Below are 15,009 nucleotides of genomic sequence, written 5' to 3' on the forward strand. Positions count from 1 at the left end.
CAATAATATTTGTGATCACTGGTGATATATGGGAACAAACTGGGAAAACAATAAGAAACACAATTAACTCATCAAATCACTCCACACCTCTGAAGAGGCAGAAAATCTCTAACTATGGATTAAATGTAGTCAGAATGAGTCAAAGCAGGAGTCAGGTACCTGATTAAACACCTGATTATGCAGCGGTAAACCCCTGTTTGCATTATTGATTATTTAACTCTTGACTGAAGAGACGGTCAACATGTCCGGGGTCAAAACAGAAGAGAGGCAGGTGTACATACACAAAATGTTAACACCCATAATCCATTGTGCTTTCCGCAGCTTTGTTATGCAAATCGAGTGGTTACAAACAAGCTGCGGCTGCTGTTGAATAAAATAACATAACAGCTCGTAGGTGGGCTAATGGTCAAAATCAGAGGCCGTGGGGAAAACAAATAGAGGTTTTCTGAATGCAGTAATGCTTCATTTTGGGATGTGTCTAATTTAGAATGCATGACTGTAATTGTATGTGGTTAAATAGACTCTTCTCTGGATGATGTTTTTGCAGTTCTATTTAAACCATGAGCCAACACTTTTACCTGAGATTTTCCAGACACAAAACAAGCAAACAATAAAAAAGGCAGTACTTGAAGTTTGTTCAACTTAAGATGTAACCGAGACACAGGCCCTTTAAACAAAGAGAAATTACCAAAGCTAAAAGCACCGTGGAAAAAGCCTCCATTCTTCTTCTGCAGCATTAGAGTCCATGTGCACACCATCTATCTGCAGCTTGCCTCCTCACCTTTCCTTTCGCCTTAATGTGATGTGCCATATATTTCATGTAACCCTCAGTGGTATCTGGGTCCTTGAGTCCATCACAGGAGGAGAGAGCTGGAATAGCATTACTGTCACAGATAAAAGTGATTTTCTGCTCTTCTAATGCTGAGAACATCACTATTCTTACCAAGGCTGTTTCTGTTTGTGCAGAGTCTTCAGAGGCTTTTGTTTACGTGAAAATCCTACAGAAGTGTGTGGCTTTCTTGACAACAACAGAGGGCAAGACTCTTAAACTAAAAGTGACAAACGGCGGGCCGGAGTGACAAGCCGGTCTGATTTTTATGTCAGAGCATGTTTGATAAAGGAGATGTCACTGACGGTCAGCCTACAGCTTTGAAAGATGACAGATTGTAACACAGAGATGGAGACTCACCCCACACGGCTGGAAGATAAGTCCGTCAACTTCATGGCTGACCTGGGACGTGAAGCTGCCTTCGAGTAGCTGAAACATAAAAAAAAGGAAACAATTTCAGCCAAGCAAAGCTGATTTATAACACAATGACCGGCTAAATCAGCAGAGAACAAATGAAACAACATTGATTTATAGAGTCCGCTGGAGCTCAAGAGGCTGCCAATATTAACTCCCAAAGTAACCAACACATAACAAGAGGGCTTATATACTACAAATCCTGCTGATATTAGAGCAAAGTCAACATTTCTTCATCAGTCTAGCCCTGAAACTGTGTGAAGATCAATATCTGCAATTTTGACAGCCCGGGTTGAGACAAGAATAGGAACAAATCATTAAGTTCATGATGAAGGGAGAGAGTGCATTTCATCTCTTCTATTAACACCGAGCAGCAAGAAGAAGAACCTGAGGGATCAAATCAGACGAGCTGAGGCACAGGGGACGCGGCAGAGCTACTGTACAGTAAGAAGCACATTTTCCACATCGCCAAGCACGTCAGCCGCAGCGACCGCAGCAAAGAAATCAGAGGCGCTGAAAAGGGTGTATGTACTGTTTGCGTGGAGCAGCAGACAATTATAGAGTGTTTTATTTTCACACCACTTTTAATTAACCCCACCTCCCCTCCACTACAATGGGTTCTGCTTTTAAACAACAGAAACTGAAAGGTTACCATTCAGTAGAAGACGTGTACAGAAAACAGCTTTAAAAAATAATAACCAAGGAGTTTTTTTTCACCAAGCTGTCTTCAAGCGAGAAAGGTTGTTCAGCGGCACCTACCAAATTCAGTCAACCCTGAAAAATTTAATTTCAGAAAGAATCATTTTGTTTAACTTCAACAAGAACTAAACCTCACAGGATGCCATTAAAAAATTAAATTAAATTAAAAATTAAAAAGAGTGGATTAAAGATTTTAAAATGAAGGATACCTAAATTATCTTGAACTAATTAGATTCATATTTTCAGCTCAGTACAATCATGCTCTATGTTTGAAACTATAGTTTTCAAGCTTCGGGGGCGTAGAGGGATCTTATGGAGGGTGTAATGCTGCATGGAGTATGAAAAGTGTGAGGTTCAACCACAGAGAGTTATAATAATAATAATAAAAAAAAAAATAAAAAAAAAAAAAATAATAATAATAATAATAATAATAATAATGATTTATTGTATTTATCATCTCAAAGTGCTACAGGACATATTAAAAAGGCAGTAAGAATAAAAACAGGGTTAAAAACAGACGGTAAAATGCATACACTTGTAAAAGACACTGTGGTTAAATAAAACAAGTAAAAAGCAGGAGGGAAGGCTAGGGAAGAATAAAAGCTAGGGAAATGCCCTCTGAAACAGTAATGTGTACAAAAAGATGGATGGCACAACAGCAAACCAAGTGAAGCCGAAACTTTACAACCTCCCTCTTGTGACTGACTTCAGTTTAGGTCATAAAGCCAGCCTCCTCCATTATAACAGATGGAACATGGGTCAAATTACATACATAAAATACACGTCAAATGTATCTCAAACATGCTTTCTGTCTTAGCAGTAAGTGTTCATTTTTCAGAGCGGTTCAGTGTTGATTAGTTATTTGATATAAAAAATAGGGGATGTGATGTTATGATTGACAGCTCGGGGGGGGGGGGGGGGGGGGGGGACAAATGAGGCTCTGGAAGTGTTCTTTTCTTGATTAGCAGAATAATTGAGGAACAGCAAAAGAAATTGCAGCCAACATTTAAATAACCACGAGTGTCTGCTTCAGATTAGCACAAGAATCTGCTCTGCTGTGGACTGTACTGACCTCAGGGATCTTCTATGTTTTATTGGTAACTTAAATGTTAGCAGTATGGTTAGCAGAACTAGTGTGACTGTATACCCTCCCTCCACCAGGCTTCTGTGCATGCATTGGATCCACCAGTGCAATATTTGAGAGCCCACTGAGGTGGTATTTTGGCTTTACTTCTCACAGCAAGGGATAGAGGCACGCTGTCCATGTTTTATATACAGTCAGTGGGTTCACACTTTAAAGCCTGTACTACTTCACTTTTAGACACTGGCTTTAATCAAAAAATATCAAGAATTAGCTTTTTTCAGACCATGTTTGTAGCGATCATGATCATGTAGAGAACTTAGGCGTTTTTCGACCGCATGAACTTTACCCCGGAACTAGGGACTTTACCCCTGAACTACGTGCGTTTCGGCTGGAGGAACCAGGGTCTAAATTTAGTTCAGGGGTAGATAATCTCACCCCTGAAAAGCCCCTGCTTTGGGGATAGTACTTTCCAAGGGTCCTGGGACTTTCGGCTGAATGTAATAGTGTTTGTGGATTTTACATAGTTGTTGAAACACAGGGACTTCCTGGAAATGCATACTAGTTTAGTTTTTTATTAAGATTTCAAAATATTATCTAATATCATTTTTTTTCCATACGTCACAGGCCTGATTTGCACAATCTACCCAGGACTTCAGCCCGCGGTTGAAACCCAGACAACAATGGGGAGCACAGGAACCTTTTAGTTCCAGGGAAAGTAGTTCTGGGGGCTAAAAGACCAGGTGGGGGCTAAAAGACAAGGTATCCCCATTAGCAGCCATTTTCAAACGCCCATTTTTACAGCAGAAGTGAACATGTTGACGCAGTTTGCAAATTAGAAGGATGGCTGAGTTGGATGACAGGTGGGCAGGATGTAGCTCTTTGCAAGGAGTTCCTCCTCAACTCCACCTCTGTTTGTTTCTAGGTTAGGTTGAGACAGCATTTTCAATATGGCGCCTGCCTTTGATTGGCTTCGAAACCCCTCTTCAGAAACCAGTGGGTGACTACACCGAGACTACATCCTTACCTTGAAGAGTCTGGTTTTAAAGAAGCAACAAAGAATATATGGTAGGTGAAACACGTTGTTTGTTAGGGCTGATAAATGAGGGTCCCAGTTAGCTACCGATAGCACATTTGAGGCTTCAACACAGGAATTTCTAATACAAGTGTCAGTTATTCATATGCCTTAAAGTTTGTAGTTGTAACCCTAAGAGGAAAATATTTGAAGGAAATCATCCTTTTATATTTGGGTGAGGTTGTGGGTTGTAATCTTTTTTTGGTTGTTTTGTCTGGTTTTAACATTTTACTTTGCAGAGTGCATTCTTCATTATGTTCACCATCTGTTCCTACAGGTACTCCATGTTCTGTGGTGCTTAGTATTGACTTTTTTTTAATGGCAAAAGGAGTGTACAAATGTGGTTTATTTAAAACCCTTTAATGTTACTTTCGTGAAATCAAGTGCTACAGATTTGTAGGCTCACATAAATGTCAGATCAAAGAGGAAATATTGTACCATTAAAAGACTTCTGTCCAGTCAAATATAAATCCGACCTCAGAGACCACTGCCTTCTACGGCAGCTGAGGTTAGCCGAGTACTCCATCTTCAGTGATATTTGAAAACACAAGCCACTGAATGCAAGACCTTCAAATCAATGCTTTCAGAGTGAACACGAGATATGAGAGATGAAACTTCAAATGTATGGTTATTCAGGCATGTCTCTTTTAGAAAAATAAAAGTTTGTCTAAAGTTCAACGTGAGGTTGTGTTCTTTGTGATGGATAACCAAACTGAACTGAGTCTATTTCTAAACTGCTCTGGCATGAAGACAAACCTTCTGCTGCTGCTGCTGCTTCTGCTGCAGCTGTGTGAAAGGTAGGAAATCAATATAAAAACATATCTTATGCCCTGGAATATATTCGACTGTAATGTAATATCAAATGCCAGATCTAATATATGATTTCACATAACAAGGCAGAGAAGAAACTGTGAGCTTTTAATGGGGTTACAGGAGGAGAAACTGCAGCATCACAGTGGATGATGTGTTGCAAAGTAGGGACTAATGCTGTCAATGCAAGAATGTCAAAACTATGGATTACACCAATGATTAAAGATGCAATAACCTGTGTTTTATGAAATAAATGGATTGGAGATTTATGCACATTTTAGAGTCTTGCAGCTCATTGTTTTGGTTTAATTACATGCAGAGTGTTAAGCTGTTAAAAAGCTTCCAAAATGAATCAATATGGGTTAAAGATTCATTTTATAAGCATCCTAAAGCAGAATAGGATGACATTTTATAATCCAAAAAAGATATCTCTGTCATAGTGTGGAATCATTTGCAGAAAATGAGTGTGAGTCACCGGCAGTCACAGGAGCGTCGTCATTATCTTGTGCTGCTATGTCAGACAGGAGGTCGTCTTTGCAGTCCTTTGAAACTTGACAAGAGATCTTTGCTCTTTTGAATGTTCATGCAAAGGGTAAAATATATTTATGCAGACAGGAAATGGCGTTGGTCAATAAAATAGAGAGGGGATGCATTAGTGCACTGCTGTAGAGGATATCAGGTATCATATCCTAGCCATCAGGGTGGACTGAAGCAAAAAGTAATGCATTTTATCCAGACAGGAAGGTAGTGAAAGGTGGGACAACAATATAAGTGGCCTTTTACAACATATTGCGAGTCGTCTCCTGTCTCAATGATGGAGAGAATTGTAATGAAACTATTAAATTTTAATTAACAAATGCCTGCATCTTCCCACTGATTGTCCAGCTGAGATAGTTCAATCACTAGGCACGGACACAGTGTGAGCCTGTTGTGTAGGAGATAGCTGAGCGTTTGGTAGGTATGGAGACAGAGAGCTTTAGTCATTTCTCCTGGTGCTGCCTGGAGACAAATCAAATTACAAACTCAATCACAAACACAAGAAAGCGTGGAATACAACATAACAACATTTGTACTCGATGCACGGCTGGAAAAGCGTTTCATACACAGCAGGTCTGCAGGCAAATGGAGGGTCTCCTGTGAAAGAAGCCTCTGCGGTTTGTCCAAAGGTTTCACAGCTGCTTAGTGGTGGACACCAATCTCAGATGACATTTAGTCTAAAAAAAATCTATTTGAAGCGAGCAGAATCTGCTGTACGATACATTAGATAGTATAAATGCTGGAAGGTAAGACTTTTATCTATGTTGTGAAACGAAAAAAGAAAGAATGAGGTCCATGGATCAAAAGATTGCTGATGTCAACAGATAAGCTTATGAATTATCAGGTGGAATCCACAAATAGATGAGTCTCTGACGTCATGTCTGCCTACCTTCTGCTCCACAGGGTTTTGCAACTCAATGCAATCTTTCCCTTCAGAGTTTCTTTTATCGGCTTTGCAGAATAAATTAATCTCACTTCAGGCTAAGACAAAACGGCATCCACAGCAGCACATGGAGTTGCAATCTTTTTGGGTTTAGTAAAGTTAAAGATGCTTTGTGGAGGTTTCATGTTACAAAAAACAGTCACAGTGTTACAATGGTAGAGGACTCCAGGGTCAGTGAGTGCCAGGTATCAGTGATGGATTGTGGCATTGTCAGTTGGCCAAACTGAAAGCAGACTGAAAGCACTGAGATTTGTGATTTGGGAGGCAGGACATGACAACAAAAGCCAGCTGCACAAGCCACTATATAAAATGTACAACCTGTGGTGACAGTTTTATTATTTAAACTTCAATGCCAGATGTGCAGACACCTTTGCTGTTCTCTTCTTGAAAATGATTGTCTGGGCTTGCACCAGTTAAATAAACACGTCATCACAAGACCCACTTCTCACTGTAAATTCTCCCAAATATATCCTACCGTGTCTTTACACCAGCTCACCTGACCACACAGACATTTTACTAGGGAGCTGGAAGGAAATATTCTGGGTAAAAAAAGGGTTGAACATTTTAACCTCTTTGTGTTCACTCATGCAACTCACCCTGAAAATGTTGTGTTTTGTTCATGTTTGAATAAAGTTCAAGAGACAGTTGGTGGCCACTGCAATTAGATGTTAAAATCTGTGCATTAGTTCCAATATTGGCCAAAGTGAGTGGAAAAACATTGGCCTATGTTCCTTATAATTTGGTTTTGCATTGCCAGCAATATGTTTTATGTTACATGCTGCGAACAACATGACGAACTGTTTTGTAAGTTAGCTTTACAATGTAATTTCAAGGGGGACATTTGCTCCATTACAAATGACAATAGTCATCTAAAATTGTTGGCAGAGATTGACTGGTGTTACGGTTTAAACAGTGAGCCTGTTAACTGCCAACTTTCAGCCGGAGGCATCCCTCACAAATGTCTTTAGATGATCATTAAATACTTATCTGATGAGGATATTTTGAAATCTTAACACAAACTATACTAGTTTGCAACAACTGTGTAAACTACACAAACACCGTTACGTTCAGCTGAAGGTCTCCAGTTTACAGGGTCCCTTTTAAAACCGTAACACCTGGAGAGACGCGTTTGCTATGGGCTGAGAGAAGACTACTGTTACAAGCTGTTTAATCAAGCTTCTTCTTTTTTTTTAAGTAAACACACATAAAAAAAATAGAATAAATAAAAACTAATTAAAGAAAGAGAAATCAAGTGAATCACAAATGTGTGTGTGATGTTATTGTGGACAGCGGGTGGAATAAAAAAACTGCAGGTAGTCTACCAATCAGACACGTTCAGCATTGCAGGCCCTGCCCTAAGGCCCTGTCCCCCAAAGTCTCAGGACCTTTGAAAAGTACTACCCCCCCCAAACAGGGGCTTTTCAGGGGGGAAATTAACTACCCCTGAAGTAAATTTAGACCCTGGTTCCTCTGCTCAAAAAGCACGTAGTTCAGGGGTAAAGTCCCTAGTTATATAGTCTATAAGCAATACACAAAAGGCTCAGTCAGAAGACCTTAATTCATAACCACTTGCTACAATGGAAGCCTTGAAAACTAACCCTTCACTCCCAAAGGCATATTTCATAGTAAAATATTGCCTTTGGGTTCCCTGATTGCTGTGAAATGGAAGTTACAAGTTGAGATAAAGAGCATGCGATGCTATTTTCCAGTCATAAGTCACTGAAGCATTAAAAAAGGAAAATAGGACTAAATGAGATGACACGCCAATGGAATAACAACCAATGGAACGTCAATATGGTTGAAATACGTTATTAATGTTTTTTTCATGTGTCAAGTTTTCATTAAGTTTATTTCTAGGCTTCCATGCATTTATTTAGAGGACAGTGTATAAAGTATGAAACAGGGGAAAGAGAGAGGGGGTAATGACATGCGTTGGCTCTTGGTCAGAATTAAGCATGGGACTAAAGCCTTTGAACATGGGGCACCCAATTCAACCACTGAACTAAACTGGCTTTTTGAAAACTGTCATTTTAAAGAACTTTACAGCCTCAAAGAAGCACACAAACCCAAAGTTTTGTGTTTCTATATTTGTTCTCAGTTTAATGAAGTGGAAGCTTGAGGGACTAATAGGTTCGCTTATTTAATGTTTGTGTACTTTATTCTGTTGTAATATCTCTTTGCATTTGAACTAAACTTTTTCTTTGCATTAATTGACAGCTTACAGAACAACAGGTGGGTGGAAGGATGCCAGATGTGACTATGAGTGGATTTTGTGCATCTTTAACTAAACTCAGACACTCTGGTCTCCTTCTTTTCAACAACCAGAAGGGATAATGGATTTGGTAAAAAAAAAAAAAAGCCTTACAGACCACAGCGCTTCAGCTTTAAAAGAGAAAAATACCCCATGTTACTGGATGAGCTCCTAATTCCACAAACTACTTTGATGCCAAACATCTTGATCTCCGAAAAGAAAAATTCAGAAAAGTGGATGCAGTCATCGGCTGTAAGAGGAGCGCTGTGTTAATATATCTAAAGCACGAAAATCTTTTGGGTCTCGGCTGGATCTGCAAAGAAAGTAGAGCAACATCAGTGCTCTCCAGAACCATGAATGAGTCACAGCAGATCACAGAAAGCTTGACAATCGTGCTGACATGGAGAAGGCAGATAGCCAGACTAAAAAGAAATGGGTGCCTTTATGAGGGAAGGGCATGTAGGCGGTAAGATCTGGGAGTTCCATTTCAGTTCTCTTGCCATCTTAGCACACCCACCCACCACCTTCACCGAGCACACTGAACCTTGGATGGAGGGACGAGCACTCACTCACACATCCTCCTACGGTGAGGAAGTTCCTTGGAGCGATGATGCGGAGAGGGGGCAGAGACCCTGCTTTCATGGTAAACCTCTTTCAGAATGGAAACGCAGAGTTGTGCCTGGTACAGTAGGGGTTGTGTGGGCGGGGGTGAACATTACAGACCCCATTAAGAGATCAAGCTTTCAATGCAGACTTCAGGGCAGGGACGGGACAAAGGAAATGCTCGGGGAGATGAATCAACTGCTAACATGCCAGAGATGTCGTTCCCCTGGAGAGAGTGACTGTCAGAGTGATGGAATTCAGACCATTTTCCTCTCCAGTGATTCATGTTTGGGTCTATTTCACAGTACGGCACAATGATGAATGATATCTACCCCGGTGTTAGCCAGACAGCAATGTGATGACTTTGAGTATGTTATTTACCTCCACTTCTATGTAGACTGTCTCTCTTAGGAATGGCTAATTTGTCTGAAGACACCAGCTGTAAAAAAATCACTTGTCATCCATTCCAGTTGTCGTTAAGATTTCCCTCAAGGAACGATAAAAAAAACAACTGAATAGTAAAACAAATCTGATATTTTTATAGCCTTCTGCTGCTTTTGATTAATGACAGACACATGAGTGCTTTCTATTCAAGAGAAAATTATGATGAATTAAAAAAAGTACCCAAATAAGTGAATAATTTAGATACACCACTGACTCAGACTTTGCTCACAGTCATTCAGTTTACAACCCTCGGGACCAATCGCCTACAGACATCAAAAACAACCCAGCCTCTTAAAGTGACAGCCAACATTCAAACTAAGCTTCCTGTATTGCTATGATTTAGCAGTATAAGACTCCTGGCCAATACTTCCCTTTTCAATTATTGTCATGGTAGTAAGTTTGACTTGTTAGCTAAGGGGTTCAATGATTTTTGATTTTTTGATTTGATGTCTTTATTTCAAACATGTAAAAATAAAATAGGAAAAACTTACAAGTAATAAAGAAGAAATAACAAAAAAAACCAAACCAAATCAATCAATTCCATCAGCAAGCGCTGAAACATTTTCATTTACATGTGCAAAAAAGGAGTAGGAAGAAGTTGAAACATATCTAAACCTAACCCTTTGCTCACTTTTTTTCAGGCATTACATGAATGCATTCTCTCAAAACAAATCTTAATAACTTATCTTCTTATTTATACATACTATCAAAGCAAAGCCCTCCTGATTATAAACACTTTTCTTCCTCTTAATTAACTTATTCTTTAGCTCAATACTCAGTCCTTTAGACAGTTTTACTCCATAGGTCGAAAATACAACAACTTTTCCTTGTAGTCCGAACACTCATAATCTTTAAATTTGACTCCCCTCTTAAGAGACGGATTTACACGTCTGAATGAATGAAAGCCGTCATGTTAGTACGGTCTTTTTTGCCCTCCAGTCTGCTGCGCCGGTCACTTGACTGAAAACTATGATCTGTGCTCGATTACTCTTCCTCAAAGACGTAGATGACGTAAGGGTTGTGCCACACTGAACTGAAATTGAATTTTTTATTTTCAATTTAAGTAGAAAATATAGAGGGTTGAATTTTCAAGTAGGTTAAATACAATTTCAAATAAAATAAATTCAGTTTCAAAACATTAAATTCAATTTCAAATCATGCTTTTCAAATTCAATATTATTATTCAAATTTAGTTTCTAGTAGCACAAATCTCAACCCATATATAACTCCCCTCTTTCTTGGATGTGTCCTGGTAGCAGATTTTTCCTTGCCTTTTTTTTAGAATCCACAAGGTCAAATAATTTCAAAATGTTTGAGTTGAGGAACAATGAATTTGTGTGTTCACGGAAATTAACATTATGTATTATTCTGATGGCAGAATGTGTTGTATTATGCGTTATGGTGTATTGTTTTCAACCCCTTTTGGTTTCCATAGCATTGTCATGCACATAATCATAGCCCACTGAAATACATGTGGATGACACCATCTGTATCACAAACTGGTGCTAGAACACTTTTGGAACCCAAAATCAGAAGTGCTCTTTGCCTTTGTATGATCATTATCATTTCCCCAAGCACAACATGACCCCTCAAATGTCATGCTCTCTCTGACCAAAACTCCAAATCTAGAAGGTATTCAAGTTTATATTGGTTGGGGACAAAAAAGGTCAACTGTCAATTTTCTCATCTCACCAAAAAAAAAAAGAAATCGTACTACACTGCGTGCACAATTATTAGGTAAGTTGCATTTTTGTGAATATTTCAAAAACTATATCAACAGTCGTTATCAAATTTGTCAAGAAGTCAGATAGTGAATATATTTCTTCAACTGTGTGGTTAAAATGATGCTTTTCAAAGTACATTACAGAAATGAGTGTGCCAAATTATTATGCAAGTTGGTGATAGAGCATATAACTTGTGAAAATTAAAACTGCTGTACCTTGTATGGCCTTCCAAAGATGCTCTTTTGAGTTGTATTTCTTGCCATTACTGTAAATTATCTCCTTTATTATTGACCACAAGTTCTCAGTCGGGTTGATATCGGGTGAGCAGGCAGGCCAGTTCATGAGGCGATCCTCTTTTGTATTTTCCTCCATGGAGGAAAAGACATTCAGCTAAAGTGAAAAAGATGCTCATGTTCATGCATGAACACAATGCACCGTTACATCCCTCACGTTATTCCCAGGACAGGATGGCATCTCAGGGCTTTAGATCGCCTCATGAACTGCCTGCTCACCTGATTTTAACCCGACTGAGAACTTGTGGTCAATAATAAAGGAGATAATTTACAGTAATGGCAAGAAATACAGCTCAAAAGAGCATCTTTGGAAGGACATACAAAGTACAGCTCACAGAGTGACCTCTGACCCTCACTGAAAGAAAAGGAGGTTATATTGGACATTTGAGAAACACTTTAGATTTGAAATGTTTTAAAGACTGTCACAGTTTTATTTTGTATACAAATGTAAAGAAAACTGTTGTTTTTGTTGAAGTTTGAATACAGTTGTAGAAAATATTATTATTTTCAATCAATAGAATGTTTAAAATGGTGCCTAGTTTTTAATTTTCACAAATTATATACTCTTATCACCAACTTGCATAATAATTTGGCACACTCATTTCTGCAGACTCTGCATTTATTTAAAAATACAGCCGAAAAGCATCATTTTAACCAAATACATTCAACATCTGATTTCCTAACAAATTTGAAAACGACTGTTGATGTAGTTTTTGAAAAAGTCACAAAAATGCAACTTAGCTAATAATTGTGCACGCAGTGTATAGCAATAATCTAGTTTTTGGAGTTTGATATCTTTCTTTTCATCTTGCTGAATTGGTTGTTTCAGCTTTAGCCTCCAAACTTTAAACAAAGACAGACCCTGCAGATATGAGAACTTGATACAGCCAACAGTGAATGCATTACAAATCAACTAATGAGGAAACACCACCTGTCTGTCGAGATAACACAGCAGAACAATCTACTAATCCATGAGTCTAGTTTGGTTTGTTGCATTTATTTTGTCAAGCTTGTGTTGAGTTTCAGTAATTATTTTTAATTGGTAAATACAGGGTTCCATATAACAGGTGGCAAACGATGCCTGACTCAAGTGCAGAGCACAATTTAGAGTGAAACATGGACAAATGTGCAAGCATTAAAAATGTATTCAGACCTTCAGGCTAGTGCTTGGAGGGATTTACTGCACTGTTTTCTAATCTGAATCTGTTTTTGTAACATTTGAGGCAATTTAAGTGGATTCCTGTTTGAAGGGATAATGGCACGTGTTGTGATTTATGTTTTACTGCATCAAAGCATCCTCCGGAGGTAAATCATACCACTGACCCTGACTCTGAACGTCCATTGCCAAGTGTGGTTAAGAATAACTTATCTGATGGACTGAACTCTGGCTGACCTTCGCAGGGCTAACATCAAGGTATCAGCAAACCAAGGGGGATTAGAGGTTTACTGTGGAATCTTCTTTACTTTGATGAATTATTAACAAGATGTAATCAGCAAAACCAAATAACACTTCAACACCATGACAATTAGGAGTGACTAGAATGTGTAAAAACTTCACAATACAAAGAAGAAAGGATAATGTGTCAGTGAAGTCACTCATGGGTTTTTGAAGAGGGGCTAAGAAGCCTAAATATGAAGATGCTGATTCAAAAAAACTTCCATCTAATCTAGAAACCAGCAAGAGGTGGAGTTCAGGCCATTGCCTAGCCCCCTGGCAAACAAATATTGTAGGAGCCATGAAGCATTCAAGTGTTTATTGTATCTTATTTTGAGGTTTAGGGTAGTTTATCGTTTGTATATTTTTTGTGGTGTTATTTTTTGTTGTTTGTTTGTGATATGGTTTATTGTGGGGTCAGTTAATTAGGGTATTTGCGGGTCATGTGTTAGGGGCGGGGATATTGAGTTCATTTAGGCCACCTGTTTTCTTTTGTTTGCAGGTAGAGAGAGGGGGTGAGCTGGGTCTCCGTACTTTTTGTTGAACGGTATTTATTGCTTATTTTCCCCTTATTTATCACTATTTTCTGTTTGTGTTCTTTATCATGAGTTGGTTATCCTTTTTCGTTAATAAAAGGTCAAACTTACTTTTTTTGCAATAGTGATTTTTGCTTTTAGCACTTCCGACACTAACTAGGCCCAACCTCAGCTTCTCAGCGTCTTTTGGCTCTTTGTAGTCGCTACAGATACAATGCCTCCGCCTGCAACACTCTCTGCCTAAAAACGGACGAGTAAGAAGGAATTCACAAAGAGTACAGTTTTTGTGCATAAGAAACGATCTATAGAGACCAAATATGTTGTAGTTACACTATAGTACTGATGTGAAGACATTTCAACAGGCAAATTAAATCAAAGGTCACAAACCTGGGAGTGGTTTAAGATTCAGATTTTAATTTTAATCCTCATTTTAACAAGGTCGTAAGTACTTCATTTTATCATCTAAGAAACATTGCAAAAGTCTGACCTTTTTTATCCCAGAAAGATGCCCAAATTTTAATTCATGCTTTTATCACAAGCAGCATCACCTACTGCAACTCCCTTTTTACAGGTTTGCCCAAAAAGTCTCTCAAGAAACTGCAGCTTGTGCAAAATGTTGCTGTCAGAGTTTTAACAAGGAAAAAGTAAAACTGATCACATAACCCCTCTTCTTAAAACTCTGCACTGGCTTCCTGGTTTCTTTTAGAATTAATTTTAAAGTTCCATTACTTGTTTTTAAAGCTCTTAACGACCTCAGGTCTTCACCTGGGTCACTGTCAACAGTGGCTTGCACACCTGTGTTGAGTTGCACTAATCAGTTGAGTAGAAGGCAGTGTTGTAGTACTCGAGTCCAGGACTCGGAGTCACGTTTTGCAGGACTCGTGACTTGGACTTGGACTGGAGCACTGATGACTCGTGACTTGACTTGGACTCGAGCGCTGATTACGTGGGTTCGGACTCGAGCATTGACTGCAAAAGGACCCGCATGATAGAGAGGAGGACTCAGGCTTCTATATTGATACAGACTGTTTTAATGTTCATGTTAGATTTTGTATGTTTCATAAAATGTATTCCGTTCAGAGCAAGGGCTGGCATGAGTGTTCGCCTGCATGCGCGTGACGTCTGCCAGGATTAAAAGACGCTACCAGCCGTGCATTTTTCTTTCAAAGATTTCACAGTAAATGCAGCGAGAGCAGAGCGACATGTTGGAGATTTAAGAGACCCATCAAGGAAAGAGACCAGCTCAAACTTTAACAGACATCTGTACAGGATGAACCGAAAAGTGAGAGAGATGCTAAAGTTTCTTGAGACCGTTCATCCCTTTACTGTGTTAGT

General features: G+C 39.0%; 1 protein-coding gene across 1 annotated transcript in view; it reads right to left on the bottom strand.

Moving 5' to 3' along the window:
• rngtt (RNA guanylyltransferase and 5'-phosphatase) overlaps positions 1-15,009 on the bottom strand; it is a 123,802-nt gene that overhangs the window by 41,165 nt on the left and 67,628 nt on the right. The window contains exon 12 of the mRNA XM_034699747.1: positions 1,190-1,258. Coding sequence (XP_034555638.1) covers positions 1,190-1,258 — 69 coding nt within the window. The remainder of the gene's footprint in view (positions 1-1,189; positions 1,259-15,009) is intronic.

The sequence above is a fragment of the Notolabrus celidotus genome, chromosome 13, assembly GCF_009762535.1.
Source record: "Notolabrus celidotus isolate fNotCel1 chromosome 13, fNotCel1.pri, whole genome shotgun sequence".
Lineage (NCBI taxonomy): Eukaryota > Metazoa > Chordata > Actinopteri > Labriformes > Labridae > Notolabrus > Notolabrus celidotus.